This window comes from Euleptes europaea, chromosome 7 (genome assembly GCF_029931775.1).
Source record: "Euleptes europaea isolate rEulEur1 chromosome 7, rEulEur1.hap1, whole genome shotgun sequence".
Lineage (NCBI taxonomy): Eukaryota > Metazoa > Chordata > Lepidosauria > Squamata > Sphaerodactylidae > Euleptes > Euleptes europaea.
In genome coordinates, this window is record NC_079318.1 from 80539536 (window position 1) to 80562491 (window position 22956).

Sequence of the window (22956 nt, forward strand, 5' to 3'; positions counted from 1 at the left end):
GCCACTCAGACTAGCTGAAGCTTTGAGGCTGCTGACGACACCCGGCTCGTGTGCTGTTAGTTGCCCCCTGCTGCATCTGTCTGTCCTAAACCAGCCCTTGGATATGAAGGCAGAAAAAGCTGAAAAGAATCAGGACGAGACAGAAGCGATGTTGGTTGCTCCAGTTGAGAAGAGACTGAGCTGGATGGCTAAAAATTATCAGACCGGGAGAGGCTCTTTTACAAACAGGTGCAGGCAAAAAGCCCTTTGTTTCAAGCTGTATGTAAAGAAGCTTTCTAGAACTAGCCCATCTGGCCATGCTGGTCTATGCTACTGTAATGTGCTTTACGCAGAGCTGCCCTTGAAGGCTAGTCAGAAACTTCAGTTGGCGCACAAATGCAATTCATCTGGTTACTGGAGCAGGCAGATTTGATCGTGTACCTTCAGTTTTGAAGCCATCACATGCGCTTCCAGTTTGAGTCCAGATTCACTTCAAGGTGCTACTTATTTCCATTAAATCCCTTCGCAGTCCAGGCCCCTTGCCTCTTGACGGGACTCTCTCTCCTACTAAAGAACCCTGCACACACTCAGAGATCAGCTCAACAATCTCTCTTGGCCATCTCTTCATATGCAGTGCAGCTGACCTCAGAGACCCCAGACATCTTCTTTAGCTCCTTTCCCATGACAGAACACCCTCCCTGAAAGAATACACCATATCCCAAGACTCTTGGCCTTCAGAAAACCTTATAAGGCATGGCTATGTGAGGAAGTCTTTGCTGACAATTATTGGATGGTGAATGGGTACTGGGATGTCATTTTAGTTGAGTGATCAAGTCTGCACAATGTTGTGGTCGGTGGAAATGATGTTTTAAACTGCTTTATTACAGGTGTGGCTCAGGGTATTTTAAAATTATATTGACGTGTAATGGTTTTTTAATTCTTGATGTTAGCTGCCCTCAACTTTCTTTAGAAGAGGATATAAATATTTTCAACAAAAAAAGGAAAATGAAATAAAGAGCATGTCTTTGATTTGAGAGGCCTCCATTAAAATCCTGCTTTTCTTTGAAGTAACTTACTGGCCTTGGTTCAAGTGCAGGGCTAAAATCTGATACTTAGAGCCAGTGTGGTGTAGTGGTTAAGAGCAGTGGTTTGGAGTGGTGGACTCTGATCTGATGAACTGGATTTGTTTCCCTACTCCTATGCCAGAAGCCAGCTGAGTGACCTTGGGCTAGTCACAGCTCTCTTTGAAGTCTCTCAGCCTCACCTACCTCACAGGGAGTCTGTTGTGGGGAGGGGAAGGGAAGGAGATTGTAAGCAGGTTTGATTCTGCCTTATGTGGTAGAGAAAGTTGGCATATAAAAACCAACTCTTCTTCCAGAGCTTCAACATTAGGCTTTGTCACTAGAAAATATGCAGATACCTGAAAAAAATGGAAAAGGCACATGTAGAGTGCCTCCTCACCATACACATGGAGAGCACAAATCGCATTATATAAGCCTGGGAGTCCTATTTAAGAGGATTAATACTAGGCTGAACCAGATGGAGGAGGGGGCTGGAATTGTTGATGCTGGTAGGAAAGGGAAGTGAAAATGGAATGAAGAGAGAATACATGGAACATTTTTGCCATCTAATGGGAACTGCTGCAGGGGAAGTGTAATGCTTTTCAGTTGGGTTCGCTATTAGGCAAGAGATTGTAAGTCCTTTATTTAATACACATTGGTTTTAGCCCCCTGACTCTGAAGACTGAGAGCGGTGTGCGAATGAGAGAGAGAGAGAGAGAGAGAGAGAGAGAGAGAGAGAGAGAGAGAGAGAGAGAGAGAGAGAGAGAGAGATGCAGCCAGCAAAGAGGCCCATTCCAGCTGGGCTTGTACGCTCTTTGGCCAAGAACTCATCTCTTCCCCACAGGGGGAAATGCAAGCAAAACCCAACCACCGCTGGTCAGTCATGGTACATCTTCAGAAGACATGCTTTGAGCGTGCCCATGTATCTCTCCCAAAGCACTTGGTGCCTGCAAGGAAAGGAAAGAGAAAGATGCGACGTTTCAAGCTTCTGAAACTGGGGAGGAGCCCTTTTGTCTTTTCAAGATGAAAATACCTTCACCACCCCCCACGGCCTTCCTTCCAAAGAAAAACAAATACATAACTGTGCAAAGGCAACAAGATTTAACTAGTGCCTCTAAATGCCACTGGCCCTTCTCCCAGCGCGTCATTCTCCCAGAGCCAGTATGGTGTAGTGGCTAAGAGTGGTGGAGTTAGGAGCAGTGAAGTCTGAACTGGAGAACCAGGTTTGATTCCCCACTCCTCCACATGAGTGGCGGAGGCTAATCTGGTGAACTGGATTTGTTTCCCCACTCCTACACATGAAGCCAGCTGGGTGACCTTGAGCTAGTCACAGCTCTCTCAGCCTCACCTACCTCACAGGGTGCCTGTTGTGGGGAGGGAAAGGGAAGGCAATTGTAAGCTGGTTTGGTTCTGCCTTAAGTGGTAGAGAAAGTCGACATATAAAAACGAACTCTTCTTCTTCCATCTGAGGCAGTGGGACTAGCTGGTGAGGGAGGCTGGGTAGAAGGACCTCTGCTACCAGGGCGGTTCGCCATTTGGGCCCAGGAGATCCCACAAACCTGAAGGCATCCAGCGTGTGAGCGCAAACCGTGTACTGAGTAAGGAAGAGGCGCACGTCGTTTGGGCTCCACTTGTCTGACCGAAAGGGCTCCACAAACTGCAAAAAAAATAATCCAGTAACGGGGTAAGGAGAGTGTGCACTATGTGTTAAGGAAGAAAAAACTCACAAACTTTGCAACATCTAAACTTTCCCTGGAGGTTCTGACTCCCCTCCTCCTCATTCTTGCAGTGCTATGAGAATGTTGACAGTGTGGTGAAAGCATGGCTTTCTTGTTCTACACAGCCCCTAGTGCTTATTAATGATATCTCTCTATATTTCCATAGTCAAAGTGGTCTGCTACTACTAAATGGTCTGTATTATACTCTAATCGCACGAACAAGCTGCCTTATACTGAATCAGACCCTTGGTCCCTCAAAGTCAGTATTGTCTACTCAGACCGGCAGCGGCTCTCCAGGGTCTCAGGCAGAGGTCTTTCACATCACCAACTTGCCTGGTCCCTTTAAGTGGAGATGCCAGGGATTGAACCTGGGACCTTCTGCATGCTAAGCAGATGCTCTACCACTGAGCCACAGCCCCTCCCCTAATCCTGACCTTTCCTCCAAGCAGCCCAGGATAGCATATGGGGTTCTCCCGTCTTCCATTTTTATCATCGCAACATGAAACTTGACCTATACACCATCCTTAGTTGGGTCTCTCTTGCTACTCACAAGGACACATAAGAACATTAACCACAGAAGAGCTACTGGAATTTCATGTCTTATGGCGCTCTTTCCACCCACGAGAAAGAAACATACCTGTAAACTCACTCTTGGGGCCCTCACATCACCATGAGATATAACGTTGGTAAAGCCAGTGTAGTGTAGTGGTTAAGAGCAGTGGTTTGGAGCGGTGGACTCTGATCTGGAGAACTGGGTTTGATTCCTCACTCCCCCACATGAGCGGTGGAGGCTAATCTGATGAACTGGATTTGTTTCCCCACACAAAAACAGCTGGGTGACCTTGGGCAAGTTACAGCTCTTTTAGAGCTCTCTCAGCCCCATCTACCTCACAGGGTGTCTGTTGTGGGGAAGGCGATTGTAAGCTGGTTTGAGTCTCCCTTAAGGGGTAGAGAAAGTCAGCATATAAAAACAAACTCTTCTTCTTCTTCTAAAGTGGGGGGTGCTCTAATTAAGGCCAAGTGAATTACTTGCCCAAAATAACTTGTGCTGTAGGAAAGGGGGGGGTGTTTCTTCCCGTACAAGGGTCAACAAAATAAGACAACACCAAGGGCTAGCAGGGGTTAAGCTGAACCAGGAAGAAACTACACTTTGGATGGTGCGGAAACAAGAAGGCACCTCTGGGGATGCACAGAGCATATACAGGACCTGCTTTTGCTGATACCTATAGGACAGGAGCTTGTACGGTGAAAGGTGCAAATTCAAGCAAGGCTTACCCATAGTGCCATTAGTGACCATCCAATTAAGAGAGGCAATTTATTCAAAGAGGGCCTCTCTACAAACCAATATGGAAGAACAGGCTCGGTAGCCAAGAGTATGCATGTATGTACAACTCTTACAAATTATATACAGAGGAAGGATCTATTATATACAAATCCCTAACCGTCACTCCCGGACAGGCACAAAGGACACAGCAGGGGGGTCGTGGGTATTGTTTACCTTCTCCACCAGATCGACAAAAAAGTCCCGTACATCTTTGCTGTGAGTAAGTTTCGAGGCAATGTTGATCAGGGCCCGGGAGAGATTCTGCAAAGGGGCAGAGGAGGGTCACAGAAATCCCATGCCTACAGGCTGAACCTCACTCCTATTTGCTGGTCTATATTGTCTAAAGCAGCGGTTCCCAAACTTTTTGAGTCACAGAGCACTAATTTTACCTAGCACCTATATACTAAATTGAACAACAGTAGTATTCCCGCACCCCCATCTCTTCATGGAGCACTAGGAGATGTTTTGCGGAGCACCAAATGCACAGTTTGGGAACACAGCTTGGGAACCGCTGGTCTAAAGTACAACAGCTCCCTCCGCTGGCCACCAGAGAGATAACAGCCTTGGTACATGCACAGATTTTGGATAGGGTTTTTTTTGGTGCAGCTCACATCCAGCTGGAGCTGAAAATGGGGCAGGGGATGCAGGTGGAAAGGAGCACACGGCCTCTTGACACTAAGAAATTGCATCACAGCAGAGCTCCCTTCCACTTTCCACGGCGCACCTTGAAATTGGCTTCCATCTCGTTGAACACAGAAATCTTCCCCCTCAAGGATGTGCACACCAGGCTGTGTAAGAAGAGATAAAGAGGAAGGTCGTGAATTGGGGGGGGGGAGCCAGAATTTTAAGCCCCCAAACCTATTATGCAGCACCAGGCCTGGAGAAAATGGAAAGAACAGTGTTCCTCTGAGCATGTGCAAAAAAACATTTCCAGCTCTCTGGAGGAGGTGGGGTTTCTAGGGAAACTGCAGCTCCAGTACCCATCTCTTTAGAAATTAACCCACAACAACTAATGCAGGAGAACATTTAAGACCTCAGTAGGTTGCTATTGACTCCCTACATACACACCCATGTATTCAGTGCATGTTATTTGTGGACAGGGCAAGGGCAAAATATGACACCTCGGGCTGAATTTGGCATCCTGTGGCTCAGCAGTCACCTTTTTTTTTTAAAAAAAAAGCAAGCTGCTAGCTCTCAATGTTTCCTAGCAAGGTTTACAGTGCAAGCATAAGCAGTTACACCCTTTAGATTAATTGAATCCGATGCATTTAGAAGGATGTAAACTCAACTTAGAATTTGCACGGGTAAAAACCCTCCTCTTGCCTTACAGACTCCCTGCCTGGGATTCACCATGGTGTAGGGCAGTGGTCGGCAAACTCATTAGTCAACAGAGCCAAATATCAACAGTACAACGATTGAGATTTCTTTTGAGAGTCAAATTTCTTAAACTCACCTTACAGAACCAACAGCAGGCCAACCCTCCCCCACACCCCATTTCTACACACTTCACAAACAAAGGGCGCTTCTACGTTCTCCCTCCACCCAACCACAAACACACAGTAATAATAATGATAATAAAAATGATAAAGAAAAGACACACTTCAACCCCCCCAAGCTAGACTGCCCACTTCTCCCCCGCCAGCCCCATTTCACCTCTCCCCTCCCTCCCATTTCCCCAGCCCCATTTCACCTCCCCGCTCCTTCCCCCAGCAGCCCCATTTCACCTCAACCCTCCCTCCCCCCTCCTTCCCCCAAGCCCCATTTCATCTCCTCCACCTCCGGCCTCTCCAGTAGGCGAACAAAGGCTCCTTCCGCTGTCCTTTCTTCCCAGGAAGGGCCAGATGCCTGAGGGCGGCGAGCAAGGGCTGCGGTCACCCCTCTCCTTGCGGGTTTTTCAGCCAAGGAACCCCAAGGAGCCGGCTGCAAGCTCGCTTCCCGGACGGGGCGGGAGAGCGGCCTCGTCTCTTTTGCCTGCCCCTCCCTTTCCCCATTAGTGGCCGGTGCTGCGCCGGCGGCATCGCGCTTCTTCGTGGCCAGGGCGAAGTCAGTGCGTCATGTGGCCGCGGGGTTGCCGCCACGCGGCAGCGGGAAAGCAAAGCGCCCCAGGGCACCCCGCCCGGCGGAGCGATTGGCTCGGTGATTAGCGAGTGTGGATGGCCCGCCGCACAGAGCTCACCGGGCTTGCATGATTAGGCGTAGCTAATCCCAGTCATGGTGAGAAACCAACTGCTGGTGGAAGACGTGGGTTCTGTCAAGCAGTAAAAATGAAGCAGGAGTCCAGGGGCGCCTTAACATTGATCCCAGCTTAAACTTCGGTAGCCGCTCACCTTAGAATCAGAGTTGGAACGGACCACCAGGGTCATCTAGTCCTGGGGTCACCTGACCAGGCGCGCGCCACAGTTCACCCCCACCACCACCACCCCGCGAACGCCTGCCGGTTCCCACTCTGAGGGAAAAGCGGCTCTTTTCTTCCTGCCGCCGCCACTCACTGCGTGCTCTAGGCCTCGGCTCTCCTTCAGAGTTCCCCAAAGGCTGCGGGCGGCTTCAAGAAAGAAAGGCGCCGTGCGGGGCTTCCTCATCCGGGCGCCCGCACATGGGCAGAGCTGCACTCAAGAGGCCAAAGAGCCGCATGCGGCTCGGGAGCCGCGGTTTGCCGACCCTTGGTGTAGGGGTTAAGTGCAGTGCTTTGGAGCAGTGGAGTCTGATCTGGAGAACCAGGTTTGATTCCCCCACTCCTCCACAGGAGCGGAGGTGGCTAATCTGGTGAACTGGATTTGTTTCCCCACTCCTACACACGAAGCCAGCTGGGTGACCTTGGGCAAGTCACAGCTCTCTCAGCCCCACCGACCTCACAGGGTGTCTGTTGTTGGGTGGGGGAAAGGTGATTGCAAGCCAGTTTGATTCTGCCTTAAGTGGTAGAGAAAGTCAGCATATAAAAACCAACTCTCCTTCTTCTTCTTCTCTCTTAGCTATTTGGCTGCCCATTAGGAAGTTCCAGGATATTTTGCAAAAACAAAGCAACAATACAACTGGATAAACATGTTCTCCTTTCTGTCTGGGCATCAGTGTAAAATAGACATGGTCCCCAATGGAACTGAGAAAGCCACACATCCTGCGCTGTAGACCCCCATTCCTCTCCAGAAAGAGAAGATGGCAGAATCCCAGCCCTCCCCTCTCCAGTGCTACCTCTCCAGCCCAGCAGAGATACCTTTTGTGAAGATCCAACAAGTCTTTGTCTGTAATCAAAATTTTGAGCTCCTTCAGCCCCTGCAAGAATTCCTTGTCAAGGTCGACATCCATGTCATCCACGTTGGTATCTGCCAAAGCAAAACAGCAATTGAAATGATCGAGTTTGTGTCCATACATGCTCAGTCTCAGTCAGACTAGATGACCTTTGAGGTCCCTTCCAGCTCTATGTTTCTGTGTTCTATGGCTCATCTTGAAAAATCTGTTTGACAGAGAAGCGGTGGCAGGAAAGGGAATGGAGAGCGGTGAAGGACAGAAAGACATTTCCAAAGACTTAACCAAGTGGAACCTCCACATAAAGAGGCAATATACCTCTGAATATCCAATGCTGGGGACAAATAACAGTGAGAGGCTATCATCTTAAAGCCTTGTGGGTAGGCCTCCAAAAAGCAACTGGTTGGGCTGCAGTAGGAAACGGAATGCTGTATTAGATGGCAGGAACCTTTGGTATGACCAGCAAGGCAATTCCTGTGACCCAGCAGACCCAAAGGTCTTTCTTCACAGCTTCCTGCAAAGTGCTGTCCAACCAAGTCATGATTTGGCTATATTTATCCATGGTCTAATTACATGCAGGTTGGACTACTGCAATGCACTCTATGTGGGGCTGCCTTTGAAGACTGTTCAGAAGGGTTCAAAACATAGCAGTGAGGTTACTCACTGGTGCAAGTTACATAGATTGCCCTGTCAATTCCAAAAGCTCTACACTGGCTGATGGTTACCCATAAAGCTCTTCAAAATGTGGGATTGGAGCACCTGAAGAAACACCTTAAGCCCATGTGTACCTGAACATATGAAGCTGCCTTATACTGAATCAGACCCTTGGTCCATCAAAGTCAGTATTGTCTACTCAGACCGGCAGCAGCTCTCCAGGGTCTCAGGCAGAGGTCTTTCACATCACCTACTTGCCTAGTCCCTTTAACTGGAGATGCCGGGGATTGAACCTGGGACCTTCTGCATGCCAAGCAGATGCTCTACCACTGAGCCACGGTCCCTCCCTCCCTGCCTGCCGATTGAGACCATCTTAATTTGTGCATGCCCCAACTCTTATGCAGTGATCCCCAGTGTGGTGCCATCCACAGGGAGCACCCATTCAGAAACATTTTACTCCATTGTAAAGAGGCTTGGCACAGAACCTCCCAATATTTTGTGACTGGTCCCAACCTCTACAACAGTCATGTTGTGGTAGCGCCCCCTCATTGTTCTCAAAAATTCTAGGGGTGCCCACAACAAAGTTGGGGTCCCTAGTCTTACAGGTTAGATAGCTGAGCACCCACAGACAGGACCTTCTCAGTGGTGGCACCCAGGCTGTGGAACTCCCTCCCCCCACAGAAGCTCACTTGGCTCTAAACTCACAACCTTTTAGGTGCTTTCATTTTCCTAGAGCTTTTACATAAAACTTCACCACGTTTGGATATAATCATTGTTTCAAAGGCTCCCAACTGTTTCTATGCTGCAGTAAGTTTAGGGTTTTTAAGAATTTGTGATCCTTATGAACTTTTAACTGGTGCCTACATTTTTCGTGTGGAATTGTGGATTTTCTATATGTTTTATTTTTTTACACTGTGATCGGCTTTGAGGGGAGAAGTGCAGACTGAAAAGCCCACAAAGAAATATTTTTCTACTCTGATGCAGTTTAATTGTTATCATCTACATATCTATTCTAATCCTGTTTTGCTGCTCTGCCATTTTATTGTTATTTATCTTGCTGTCATCAACATTTATATGGAGAGAAGGAACAGAATGGTAATAAATAAACTGAGCTATCCCAGAGGAAACAGCTTCATGATCCCTGGCTAATATGGAGACACCCAGTCCCTGCTGAGATGCAACTCACTTCACAAACAAAACGTAAAGCAGGGACATATCCCAAATACACACAGCGGCAGTTCTCAGACTTTGGCAGCTCGATGACCCCTATTAGATTTGAACATCTGCATAAACACCCCTCCTTTACAAACATCTGCCAAGCACCCAACAGCTCCTTGCCCTAGCACGCATAGTCCTAGAGGCTTCTGTCCTCTTGAATACTCAAAACAAACACAGTAAGAACCGTATCAGCTAAGCTTATTTTTTTAAAGCAAGCGTGCGGAGAACATTTGTATTGCCTGTACGTGGCCTACAAGTTTGAGTCTTTGAGGGTAGCTGACTCTATAAGGCCACAACCCAAAAGGACCATGATTCAAGTTCTAATCCCTCGCTTCTAATCCCTTCTTGTACCAGACCCTGCAAGAAGCTTCCTTACTGGGCCATAACTGTTATTATTATTGTCTATGGACACAGAGTGGCATCTCTCTCTACCTCTGCATGGAAATCTTTTGTTCTTGGAAAGTAGGGTGAAACACAGTTCGATTTTATACCAGAAGTCACGGTGACAGCCGCATTAGGGCTGTACCTCCTTGGTCCCACTCAGGCTTGTAGTTTAGGGCTTTGAGGGGATCAGGGAGCTAATTGACTGCAGGGTGTGACAGATCAAAAAGCCTCCACTCTTCCAAAGAGGGGGAAATCTGTCCCCTTTCTTTTAGGCAGGGAGTCCCTGCCCCCATTGCTAGAAAACAGAGAGGGCTCTATGGAGACAGCTCTATTTGCATGTTATCTGTAAGAAGGGCTGTCTCTTTGTCCCTGCACAGCTCTCGCAGACCTCCTTAGGTGCCCTTGGTGACCCCCAGGGATCGTTAGACCCCAGTCTGAGAAGTGCTCGTGTATTTTTTTCATTATCTAAACACAATTTTATTGTAACAAACACAAACAACCATAAAAACATTAAAACTGTCAGCCCTTGGCCCACAGAACCAGAAATCACCACAAAGTCGTATAGAGTCCAAACAGATGGTTTTTACTGATCAAATAGGCATACAGTGCAAACGAATAAAATGACAGCTATGAAAGGCTCACTAGCTGGGAGATATTATAAGGCAGTAAAGGCGGGAGATTACACGCAGGAATACAGTTTCCCAGGAGCTGAGTTCCCAGGCTTAGGCATGCGACCTTGGGGGGCAGACAATACAGCACAGAGACAGAGGCAATAACGAAACCGAGATAGCAGCCTGACATTCTGCTCCCCTCAAGGCCCCCTCCCAGTTCGCAAGGGGGCTGGTCTGGTCGGGTAAGCAATGTGAAAGGCGTCGACGAGATCGGGGGCGGAGACATCCCGTGCGCGCACCCATTCGTCATAGGCAGGGGGGAAATGTTTCCAACGAACTAGATATTGGAGAGTGCCATGGTGAATACGGGAGTCAAGGATCTTGGAGACTTCGAAGTGTTCTTCCCCCCCCACCATGATGGGTTGCGCAGGCGGTGGGTCCGGATGCCACCGTGGAGAAGCAACATGGGGTTTGAGGAGACTTATGTGGAAAACAGGATGCACACGCCTCAAGGATTTGGGGAGAGCCAGTTCCACTGTGACAGGGTTTATGACCCGAGTAATGGGGAAAGGGCCAATGAATTTGGCGCTGAGTTTATGGCACGGTTGGGTGGAACGGAGGTTTTTGGTGGAAAGGTAAACCAAAGCACCCACTTGCAGATCACCCCCGGGGGAGCGATGTTTATCAGCTTGCGCTTTGTATTTACGTTTGGCCCGGTCGAGGTTGCTAACGAGCCAGGGCCAAGTGGTACGGAGGGCGTGTGCCCAGGAGGCAATGTCGGGGTTCCCCTCCCCCTCTACATCATCTGTAGGAACGATGGGACTGAAATCTTGTCCATACACAGCAAAAAACGGGCTAAAACCTGTGGATTGATGCATGGCATTATTGTAGGCATATTCTGCTAAAGGTAACAGTTCCACCCAGTTATCCTGGTGGTAGTTAACATAACAACGCAAATAACATTCGAGTACAGCATTGACACGTTCAGTTTGACCATCAGTTTGAGGATGGTATGCACTAGACAATCCCTGTTCCACCCCCACCAACTTGAGGAAAGCTTTCCAAAACTTAGAAACGAAACCACTTCCGCGGTCACAAATTATTTTACGCGGAAACGAATGTAAACGAAATATATGCGTCACGAAGAGGCGGGCCAGTTTCTGAGCAGAGGGGATCCCTGCACATGGAATCAAATGTATTTGCTTAGAAAACAAATCAGTAACAACCCACAACACAGTTTTACCCCCACTGAGAGGGAGATCAGTCATGAAGTCCATAGCAATCACTTCCCAAGGTCTGCTGGGCGTTTCAAGAGGTTGTAGCAGTCCCGGGGGTTTGCCCTGCGAACGTTTCGCAGCGGCACAAACGGGACAACTGCGGATGAAGGAGTCAATGTCGGAACGCATTCCCCCCCACCAGAACTGTCTGCGCAATAAGTGAAGGGTCTTCAGAAACCCAAAGTGCCCAGCTGTTTTGGCTCCATGAGCTAAATGTAAAACGTCCTTCCGGAGAGCTTTGGGTACATACAATTTTGAGTCTTTGTACCAGGACCCCCCTTGTTCCAAAACACCAGGAGGTAGGGTATGAGCGGAACGTTCTAAAAGGCACTGGTCCCGAAGGACAGTTAAAAAGGATTCGGAGATGGGGAGTTTGGAGGGAGCCCCCCCATCGGTCCTGGAGATCTGAGAAATAGTTATAGGGTTAGTGCTTACGTGTGGCGGCGCGCAGACTGCAGGCGGCTGAGCGGTCGGAGGGGTAGGAGGGGCGGGAACTCCGGTCTGTTGCGGTGGCGGCTGGGCAGCCGGTTGGGCTGGCGGAGCTTGCAAGTTAGGGAAGGTGTGTTGATGCTGGGATCGGGTTTGCACAGCCAGCATAGGTAGGGCCCCACGTTGCATAGGGGTGAACAGAGAGTTGGTGGGTCTTTCGAGTTTTACCGGATATTGTGGTAAACGGGAGAGAGCATCCGCAAGAACGTTCTGCTTCCCAGGGACGTGCTTCAGGGTGAAACGGAATTGAGCAAAGAACTCCGCCCACCGTTGTTGTTTCGCCGATAGCTTATGGGACCCCGTGAGGGCAGCTAGATTTTTGTGATCGGTCCAAACTTCAAAGGGTACTTTAGACCCTTCTAAGAATTGCCGCCATAAAGTCAGTGCATGATGAACTGCAGAGGCCTCTTTCTCCCAGATGGGCCAGTTCAATTGAGCGTGCGCAAATTTTTTTGAAAAGTAAGCGCAAGGGTGAAGAAGACCGTCCGGTCCTTGCTGGAGGAGAGCCCCTCCCATGGCTACATCGGAAGCATCGACTTGCACAATGAACATTTGATTTGGGTCTGGGTGCCGTAGCACCGGCTCCGAAGTGAAGAGGCGTTTGAGGGCCAGAAAGGCGGCTTGGCATTGTTCAGTCCATAGGATTTTTGCGGAGGGCAAGGCAGCCGAGCTTACTTTTCCTTTCGTTTTCAGCAGGTCCGTAATGGGTAGAGCCACTTGGGCGAAGTTAGGGATGAATCCCCGATAGAAGTTTGCAAACCCCAGAAATTGCTGTACTTGCTTACGGTTGGTGGGGGGAGTCCAATCGAGGACGGCTTGGACTTTGGCGGGGTCCATGCGAAGACCTTGGTGGGAGATGATGTATCCCAAAAACGTGAGTTTGCTTTGGTGAAATTCACACTTAGCTAGTTTAGCGAACAGTTGATGGTTACGCAGGCGTTGTAGAACTTCTCTGACCAGAGTCACATGCTCGTCCATAGTTTTCGAATAAATGAGAATGTCATCTAAGTAGACCACCACCCCACGATATAGAAGGTCATGTAGGATTTCATTGATGAGTTGCATGAAGACCCCCGGGGCCCCTTTTAATCCGAACGGCATTACAAGGAATTCATACATTCCGAAACAGCTAGAGAAGGCAGTGAGGTGTTCATCTCCTTCGCGGATACGGACTCGGTAGTAGGCTTCTACCAAGTCTAATTTAGAGAACACACGGCCTTCCTGTAGTTGTCCCAAAATATCCGATATTAATGGGATAGGATAGGCGTTGGTCTGGGTAACCGCATTGAGCTTTCTGAAGTCAATGCACAGGCGAAGGTCGCCCTCTTTTTTCCGGACGAAAAACGCGGGGGCCGAGTTTGGGGCATTCGAAGGGCGAATGAACCCTCTGGCGAGGTTTTTGTCCAAAAAGTCCCGGAGGACAGTGCGCTCGGAAGCGCTCATAGGGTAAATCTTACTTTTGGTTAATGTGCAGTCCTTCACTACTTCAATCGCACAGTCTGAGGCCCGGTGGGGGGGTAAGGCATCACATTCCTTAAGGTCGAAGACATCTTCAAAGTCCCGGTATACAGCGGGTAGTGCCGGCGGTACTGGGGCAGTAGAGGTTAATGCTGGAACGGGCGGAAATGGCAGAGCAAAGTTTTGCCGATGCTGGTCGCAGGTGGGACTAGCGAAAGAAATAGTGTTTGTTTCCCAATCAATACTGGGACTATGTCCTTTAATCCAGTTAATTCCCAAGACCACTTCAAATCGGATAGGGGCTATAGTGAAGTCTATTTGTTCCCAGTGGGAACCAATTCCCATTGCCACCCCTATGGTGCGATGATCAACTGGACCCCCCTGGAATTGGCTCCCGTCCATTTGAGCAAATTGGACGGGGGCGGGTAAAGCCTCTGAGTCGGCTCTGAGGGCAGCAAACGTGGCTTCGCTTATGAGAGTGCGACAGCAACCGGAGTCAATTAGTGCTTTGACGGGGATTTGCGGACCTCCGTTAAGTTGTTGTAAAACTGCATCTACGTAGACGGTGGAGTCCACTTCTTTGATTTTGGTAGGAGCATTCGGTTTGATAGGGAGATCCTGAGAGGTCTGTGGAGACGCTCCATTCACCACAGACCGGAGCCGTTTTTTGACAAGTCGAGGGGAGATTCCAGGTTTAAGGCTGGAGAAACCCAAGGGTTTTCCTCATCCGAAGAGGGAAAGCTGTCCCCCAATGGGGCACTTGTAATCCGAGACCCGGCGGGGTCGGTGGAAGCAGGCAGGGAGGCTGGGTCCCCGGCATGGAGTGCAGAGGGTGTGGGCCTTCCCGGAGCTGCGCTGCGGGTGGCCGCGGTGCCTCTGCGTGGTGGACGACCTCGGGCGCGGGTTGTCGTGCTGGGACGAAATAATTCCTGGCGGCGTGGGCAAACGGCTGCAAAGTGGCCCATTTCTCCGCATGTAAGACAGGCACCCCTCTGAAATCGGGCTTCACGTTCCTGGAGCGGACGTGGGGGATTTCGTGGGACGAGCAGTGGTGCCTTGGGTTGAGGCTTTTGGGTGCCCTTCTCCTTGTGCTTTTGACGGACGAGAGAAATAAAGCGGCGGCGGCTTTCCACTTCCTCGGCTAATAGGATCCAGCCTTCGAGGGTATCGGGATCGCCCCGCATGTAAGACCAGTTCAGAATGTCAGGATGCAAGGCTTCCCTGAAATGATGGATTAGGGTGGTCTCGGGCCAACCTACAATTTTACTTGCCAGTCGCTGAAATTCATCGGCAAATTCCCGAACTGTAGCAGAGCCTTGTTTTAATTGTAAGAGTTCCGTTTTGGCTCTTTCTCCCAGGAAGGGGTCCTCAAACCTCCTTCTCAGGGCAGTCATGAAGTTGTTGAGGGAACGAATCGCACGAGAGCGGGTGTCAAACTGGAGGACCATCCAGTCAGCCGCTTTGCCTGTCAGGAGGGAAGCTACGTACCGCACCCGGCTATCTTCCGTGGGGAAAAGTTGACCTTGTTCTCGCATATAACTGTCCACTTGATGCAAGAAACAAGGCAAAGTCTCAAGAGATCCGTCATACGTAGTCCTCAATTTGAGTTGCTTCCAAGGGCCGGGCGCGGGCTGACCCGGTTGCACGGGTGGTCCGGGCGGAGGAGCAACAGGAGCTCTAGGAGGCAAGGGTGGAGCAGGCACATTAGCAGGTGGTTGCACGGGTGGTCCGGGCGGAGGAGCAACAGGAGCTCCAGGAGGTAAGGGTGGAGCAGGCACATTAGCGGGTGGTTGTACGGGTACCCCCTGACCCGGTATCGGAACGGGCTGTCTCTGAGCTATCAGGGTTTGTTGTAATTGCCTGTTCTCGTGAAGCATAAGTTCCATTACTTCTTGGAGTTGATCAACACGGTCGGAGAGCTCCTGATTCTGGGCTCGTAAAAGATGAACCTCCTCACTTGGGCCCCCAGTAAGATGAGGCTTACTGGTTCGGAAGCTCGTGGCCCATTGAGAGCTATCCCCATATAAATCCTCGTCTTCAGACTCATCTGAGTCTCGACGTCGGTCAGCCAAACGACGTGCGCGTTGGGTCGCACGCGACGGGACAAACGCCGGGGAAAAAGTTAGACCTGATAGTCCCAGTACATAGTCCTTGGGGCGCGTGTCCACGTTCGCCTGATTCCTTGCTGCAGCCGCCCTGGCTGCTTCCGCCGCCTCTCTCTCTCTTGCGACCCTAGCCGCTTCGGCGGCTTGCTGATCCGCAAGAACTTTGGCGTTCTCAAGTCTTAGGGCAGCCTCTGCCGTAATGCGCGGCAAAAGTTCTGTCTCGAGGAGCAAGAGTATGGGGTCAGGTTCCCCGCCCAGCAGAGGTTGTACTCGAACCGCCAGTGCGGATGCCTCGGCTCCAAACGTCGGGGTCAAAACTTGAGCCAAGGTGGCTACCGGGGTGTCCTTTGTACATTCCACAAGGAGAAGAGCGGTGCTAATAGCGACTCGCTTGGCCTCAGCCTGGCAGCTGGCCGCATCCGGGATCAGGGAAAAACCCTCCGGCGGGGCTCCCGCCATGGTAGAAAGAGTTTGTCGAGAAATAAGATTATCCAAAAGTCCAGTTAATATTAGTAAATCCTCAGTCGCCAATCGGGCATCGTCCAGTAATTGATCCAAGTCCTGAAGATCTAAACGAGCATCAGTATCCTCCGATGTTAACATCCAGAGACGTCCTGTAAGAGATTGCCACTGCGCGTGTACCAGGCTAGTGAGCCTTTGATAGCTGTCATAATGTCAGCCCTTGGCCCACAGAACCAGAAATCACCACAAAGTCGTATAGAGTCCAAACAGATGGTTTTTACTGATCAAATAGGCATACAGTGCAAACGAATAAAATGACAGCTATGAAAGGCTCACTAGCTGGGAGATATTATAAGGCAGTAAAGGCGGGAGATTACACGCAGGAATACAGTTTCCCAGGAGCTGAGTTCCCAGGCTTAGGCATGCGACCTTGGGGGGCAGACAATACAGCACAGAGACAGAGGCAATAACGAAACCGAGATAGCAGCCTGACAAAAACAAACTCAATGTAACGATAGACATGAAGCTTGCCATTCAAAATTACAACTCTATTGTCAACCTCATTGAATTACGTGGCTCTTTGTTTATCACATATTCTTCCCTGTTAGCACATTTATTACTTACTTATTGCCTAAAGCTCTCTCATTTTATCTGTTTGATTCAGTACTGTTCCAAATTTCTAGTTATACAACTGGGAAAAAAAACATTCAATTTCCCCCAATATTCTGAGATTGGCCTATTATGTATACAAGATGTCAGCTTTGCCATAGTTGCATAATTAATTAATAATTCCATTCATCTAAATCTGAGCACTTCTCTGCTTTCCAAGAAACGCTCGTGTAGAGGTACCCAAAGATTTGACTGTCCACTGACATCAGCCTCAGCTGTGACGCAAAGCATCTGCTAAGAAAGGGCTGTCAACAGCCGAACCTGAATACCTTTCAGGAAGATTCGGCATTCGGGCAATAATTCTATCCTTTTTCATCCTGGCCTTCCTCCAAGGAGCTCTCGGCAGTTTACACAGTTCTCCTTTCCTCCATTTTATCCTCACGAGAACCCTGTGAATTAGGTTTTGCTGTGAGAGAAAGACTGGCCCAAGGTCACCGGAATGCTTCATGGCGGATCAGGGATTTGACTCTAGGTCTCCCAGCTCCTGATCCAACAAATACCCTAACCACAGCCTCTTAACTGGGAAACTTTAATTTTTATGGGATGTTTATATTTTACATGGGCATTCTGTTTTTAGTGTACTCCTTATGGTTTTACTTATTAAAAAGTCTTTTGAAAAAACAACTATGAAGTGGAGGGGGGAGCTTTCTTTCAAACCCACAATGTGGGCCAGAACCTTTTTTGATGACCCCACACTTACCCACCGCTCCCAAAGTCCAGTTCTGAATCATCTGCTCGGCACAGTAGGCAAAATCTTCAAACGTCAAATATTGCAGCTTCTTTTTCCCCGTCTCAAAGCGACTGTTGGCAAAGAAGACGATGGCTGCGTAATCCCTGAAAAGAGGAATAATGGCATCAGATAAGAGGAGTCTTGCTATGGATCATGGCCTACTCTCTCCTGCCCCCCTAGCCTCTGGTGTCCCACCAGTCAAAAGGACCACAGTATGCGCCTCCCTCTCTGGGTGGACAAGACCATGGAGAAGAGAAATGTAACGTCTACCCCATGGTGTTCCACACTGACCTCTTTGTCCCCTGCCCCTTACCCAGCTAGACGGTCAGAAAGCAGGAAGTGCTGCTGAATATTTTCCACCAGGGATCCGCGGAGCTCTTCAACTGTCTTGAAGACCCGCTTGAAATTGTCAAACTGAAACAGAAGGCAGTTGTCACACCCCATCCATGCCACTCACTTAAGCTCGTTTAATAGCCAGCCTCTCTCTTCAGGGAGTCCTGGGAACTGTAGTTCTGTGATTGGTTAGGGATTTATAACAAACAGCCCCCTTAAACTACAATTCCCAGGATGGTTGGGCGGGAAGCAGTGATAGTTAAATTGTTATAAAAGTGTGTATAAAGGTCTAGTATAAAAAGGTCTAGCGCATATAAGCTATCAGCACCCAAGGAGACAATAACCCCTCTGCAAAAAGTTGATAGGACTAGATCTACAAATCATAGACAAGGGACCAAGTATGCCAAATCCCACCTCAACCTTGGATATCCACATTCCAGGGTCCCCCATATCATACCAATTTTTCTGACATGCATATCATGCCTTTTTACACTTTCCAAAGGGAAATGAATGTGGAGAGGGCAGAGGTAATCCCAGCAGCCTTCAACACAGACTGAATGTCCAAAACATTGACAAGATGGGACAGGAGAGGATGTGAGAGTCCAAGATGAGCCACAACAGAGAGCACCTGTCGACGGCAGCTCTTGAGCGTCACTCCTGTTTTGACGCTGATGTCGTCCAGGTCTTTCTTGGTGCCCTTGGAGAGTTTCTTGCCCAGCACTTCCCGCACAAAGGCCTCGTCAAAGGCGTAATACCTGGTGTGAAAGGACAATGTAAAGGACAGGAGGAAGCCTTATCAAGGGATCTAGTATCGATCTGCATCTTTAGTCAACATACCCTCCTTTGAGGCTGGGCTAGATCCCCAGAGTGGCTTATAGAACCTACAATATAGCACTGAATAGTCAGCCCCCAAAAAGAGAGGCGATCTTAGAAAGGAACTCTTTTAGTGGATCAGCTTTGATAAAGGGAAGGTTTCTGAGTTCTACAGAAATATTCATTGAGGAAAAGCTCATTTGTATGGAGAGAAGCAATGGCAAAGCAGTGTGGAGCTCATGTGGTATAGGGAAATACAAATGATGTATTCAAAGAAGTATGCAAAACACGCCAAAAGAGGTATTCTACTAAACTGTACAGAGGGCGCGAATTCAATGAAATATGCAGGCCAATAAACTACACATAAACACAAGAACAATCTTATTGCGGCTATTCTCAAAGAAGCGAAAGACCGCAGTAAAAAGTCAACTCTAGCAGCCCGGTAAATTGGTCATGCGCCGTAAAGATGTAGAAGTAATCCAGTAGTTGGAGTAATGGCAGTCATGCGCGATCTTCCCATTTGTACTACGGCTATGTGTAATCTATACATCTTTATGGCTATTTTTATTTTTGAATGATGAATGGAATTCATCCAATACGTCTTTTGCCGCACTGTGCATGACCGTTTCCTTCCAGAATTTGGACTTACCTTCAACAACTCTACTGCGAATGACTGCCATTACTTCAACTACTGGATTACTTCTACATCTTTACTGCGCATGACCAATTTACAGGGCTGCTGGAGATGACTTTTTACTGCGGTCTTTCGCTTCTTTGAGAATAGCCACAATAAGATTGTTCTTGTGTTTATGTGTAGTTTATTGACCTGCATATTTCATTGAATTTGCGCCGTCTGTACAGTTTAGTAGAATACCTCTTTTGGTGTGCTTTGCATACTTCTTTGAATACATCATTGTATTTCTTTAAATAGAGCTTGTGCTGTTTTTCCTTGCTCGCAAGTTCCTAGTTATACAGCACTCTTTGTCTTTTTGGATGCAATGTGGTATAGTGGTCAGAGTGAGAGAATGTGATTTTTGAGGGCCAGGCCTGAATCCCTGCTTTGCCATGGAAGCTCACTGGGTGAACTTGCAGCCTAACCTAACTTCCATATATATATATATATGTAATTATTTTGCTTATATATAAGCAAAATAATTACAAATTTAATATTAACAATATGCACTTTAATCATGGTTGTATTGCAATAGCAGCCCAAATAGTCCAGCTAAGCTGAGCTTGTCGCTGCTTGGAAGCTAAACTGGGGCTGTCAGAGTCAGTATTTGGATGGAAGACCACCAAGGAAGACAGGGGTTGCTATGCAGAGGAAGGCAATGGCAAACCACCTCAGCTTATTTCTTGCCTTGAAAACCCCATGGATGGGGTTGCCATGAGTCAGTTGTCACTCGACAGCATGTTCTTCCATATTGTGTCGGTTATAAGGTGTTCTAACCCCATGGAAAGGCATGGTGCCTCACTCTTTCAGTCAAATTTACCTCACAGGGCTATTGTCGTATGGATGGAAGAGGGGTAACTATATTGTAAGCTGCTTTGGGTCCCCATTGCTGAGAAAAGCAGGATATAAATATCTAAATAAAAATAATCTAGATGCCAGAACACCCAAACATACCCTTATGAGATCCTATTATTTCAACACTGTCCCTGATGAAGAGTTCTGTGAAGCTCACAAGACTGCATACCACCACTGCACCTTCCAGCCTATATATATAAATAAATAAAAATAATCTAGCTGACAACACAGACACACCCTTCTGAGATCCTATTATTTCACCACTGTCCCTGATGAAGAGTTCTGGGAAGCTCACAAGACTGCATACCACCACCACTGCCTCACCTTCCAGCCTATGCCTTTCCTCCAGGAGACCCCACTGCAAAGACTCTTGCCCCAGTCTGGCTCCCCAGCTCAGCCCCCCATCTCACCCACCTTTCGATCAGCATGGTCTGGCGATAAGGGGGAATCTGGAACAGCAGCTGGTTCAACAGCTTGGGTGGCGAGTGAAGGAGGCGCTCCAGCATGTAGAAAGTACGGTAGTGGTCCATGGTGTCGCTCTGGAGCACGTCCATCGTAGCCCCCGTTTGCTCCAGGATTCCACTGCGCAGGCGGAGCGCCACGGCATCATTCACTACGGAACAGCAAAGGAAAACAAAAACTGAACTCGGTAACACACGGGGAGTAGGGCTAAAATATGTGTAATGTATTTCCTCTTCTGACTCTGCCACCCTTGGTCCCTGAAATGCTCTTTCAACCAACTGTTCATTATCCCTTATGCTCCAAATTTCCTCCCAGAATACCTTTGGGGTTCTGCCTTGCTTGCTTTCTTGAAATCCCACTTCAAATTCCTCTTTTACTGTAAGATTTCTGACTGAACCGGTCAACTCTCATTTATTTATTTAGAACTTCCGGTAGATTAGAACATAATTTTAACAGACTGAGCCCCTTAGAAGAAACCTTAGTGAAGAGAAATGTTTTGGCCTGAACCTAGAAGGAAAGGAAAGTAGGTGCCAGGTGAGCCTCAAGGGGGACGGCATTTCATAGGTGAGGTGACACCACCAAAAAAAATGCAACCAAACATTCCTAAATGCAACCAAATGTAAGTATGAAATACATAGAATCACAGAGTTGGAAGGACCACAAGGGTCATCTAGTCTAACCCCCTGCACAATGCAGGAAATTCACAACGATCTCCCCCCCACATCCCCAGTGACCCCCTACTCCATGCCCAGAAGATGGCCAAGATGCCCTCCCTCTTATCTCATCCCCCACCCCAGCCGCCTTTCCTCGATTGCTTTTCAAGTTATTATGGAATTATTTCACATTAAGTTTGCTGCGGCAAACACAAGCAGGAGCCTTGCGGCACCTTAAAGGCAAATAAGTTTTAATTCCTACGTTCCATCTCCAGGATTCCAAATTGTGTAGAAGGCTGGCCCTCCGAGTGGAATTGGGACAATCACATCTTGAAGCTCCAGCTTGGATAAAAGCCTTTTCTCTTAATGTTAAAAATTATACACTACGACACCCAAGAGGGCTACCTCGGGTTGATTAGGGAGGATTTTTAGGTTTCCCATTGGGATAAACTTGTAGAGCAATGACTTCAGCTCCTCAATCTTTCCTTGGACTCTTCAATCAGTCACCAGACAGGAAACAAAAAGTACAGAAGAGGGCAACCAAGATAATTAGGGGGTTGGAGCACCTTCCCTATGAGGAAAGGCTGAAGAGTCTGGGGATTTTCAATTTAGAAAAGAGACGACTAAGGGGGGACATGATAGAGGTTTATAAAATTATGCACGGGGTGAAGAGAGTTGACAAAGAGAACTTTTTCTCCCTCTTCCAAAATACTAGAACTTGAGGGCATCTAATGAAGCTGATGGACAGTAGATTCAGGATGGACAAAAGGAAACACTTCTTTACACAGCAAGTGATTAAAATGTGGCATTTGCTGCCAGAGGATGTAGTGATGAGCACAGGCATAGACAGCTTTAAAAAGGGATTAAACAGATTCACGAAGGTTTATCCGTGGCTGCTAGCCATGGTGTTGAAAGGGAACCTCTATGTTCAGAGGCTGTCAACCTCTGAATCCCACAGCCAGGAGGCAAGATCAGAGGAAGGCCTCGGCCTCTGTGACTGTTGTTGAACATCCAGAGAAACTGATTGGCCACTGTGTGAAACAGGATGCTGGACTCGATGGACCACTGGTCTGACCCAGCAGGGCTCTTCTTACGTTCTTAAACCTGGCCTCTGATTTCATAGCCCATCCCTTCAAGGGGAATCATTAGGACTCCTACAGTGGCAACACCCCCCTTGCACAAGTCTTGCTTTAACCATTACATATCCACCTCACCAACCCCAAAAAGAGAATGGAATGCAGGCCTTACCTGAGTACCCATCCAGCCAGAGCTGATAGACTTCCTCATCAATCAGGGTGGTGTTCCCCACAAAGATGTCCAAATTGTTGGTCATGGCACATGAAGCCAGATCTCCCTGGCTTGGGCTTCGCCACCGACTCCTCAGCTCCCAGCAGCCCTGCCTAGAGACCTCAGGAGATGAGACAGGCTGGTGCTAATAACAAAGGAAAGAGAGGAACTGTTCCCAAAATGCAGCTTTCACAACCACAAAGCAGACTTGCTATTTATATCTCTCATTTATACCTCACCCCAACCCTGAGAGGCACAGGGCAATGTCTAGGGAGAGGTGGACAATCCCCCCCTAACAATTTTCAGAGCAGGGAGATGTAAAATGCTGGTTTGGGGGTGGGAGGGGCTTAAATACATTTATAAAGAAAAAAAGGCCCCTTGAGGAATATCGTACATATAATTCTTATGCTGATTTTCACACAACTGGGTGCACTCTGCATATGCGCAGATGCCCTTTGCCCTTTTCAAAAGAAAACCTTTTCTGCTCAAACAGGCACTCTG

At 48.4% G+C, this 22956-nt stretch overlaps 1 protein-coding gene and 1 non-coding gene across 2 annotated transcripts; both read right to left on the reverse strand.

Moving 5' to 3' along the window:
- Window positions 1–1803: 1803 nt before the first annotated feature.
- FIBP (FGF1 intracellular binding protein) lies at window positions 1804–22583 on the reverse strand. Its single transcript, XM_056852925.1, has 10 exons — window positions 22417–22583; window positions 20468–20666; window positions 18341–18467; window positions 17693–17793; window positions 17350–17483; window positions 7291–7399; window positions 4807–4870; window positions 4257–4343; window positions 2600–2697; window positions 1804–1987 (listed from the first exon to the last, which is right to left on the reverse strand). The coding sequence occupies exons 1-10, from the start codon at window positions 22499–22501 to the stop codon at window positions 1918–1920; spliced, it is 1074 nt and encodes a 357-aa protein (XP_056708903.1). The 5' UTR covers window positions 22502–22583; the 3' UTR covers window positions 1804–1917.
- On the reverse strand, window positions 3106–3177 carry TRNAA-AGC (transfer RNA alanine (anticodon AGC)). Its single transcript has one exon. It is a non-coding gene; the product is annotated as a tRNA-Ala (tRNA).
- Window positions 22584–22956: the final 373 nt, after the last annotated feature.

What these genes read in the sequence shown, in the direction of transcription:
- FIBP (XM_056852925.1), bottom strand. Translation starts at nt 22,501, where the DNA reads ATGACCAACAATTTGGACATCTTTGTGGGGAACACCACCCTGATTGAT. An exon ending in TTGTTGGATCTTCACAAAAG is followed by an intron (nt 4,871 to 7,290) that starts GTATCTCTGCTG and finishes CTTCTTACACAG; the next exon opens with CCTGGTGTGCACATCCTTGA. An exon ending in AGATGGAAGCCAATTTCAAG is followed by an intron (nt 4,344 to 4,806) that starts GTGCGCCGTGGA and finishes GCCCCTTTGCAG; the next exon opens with AATCTCTCCCGGGCCCTGAT.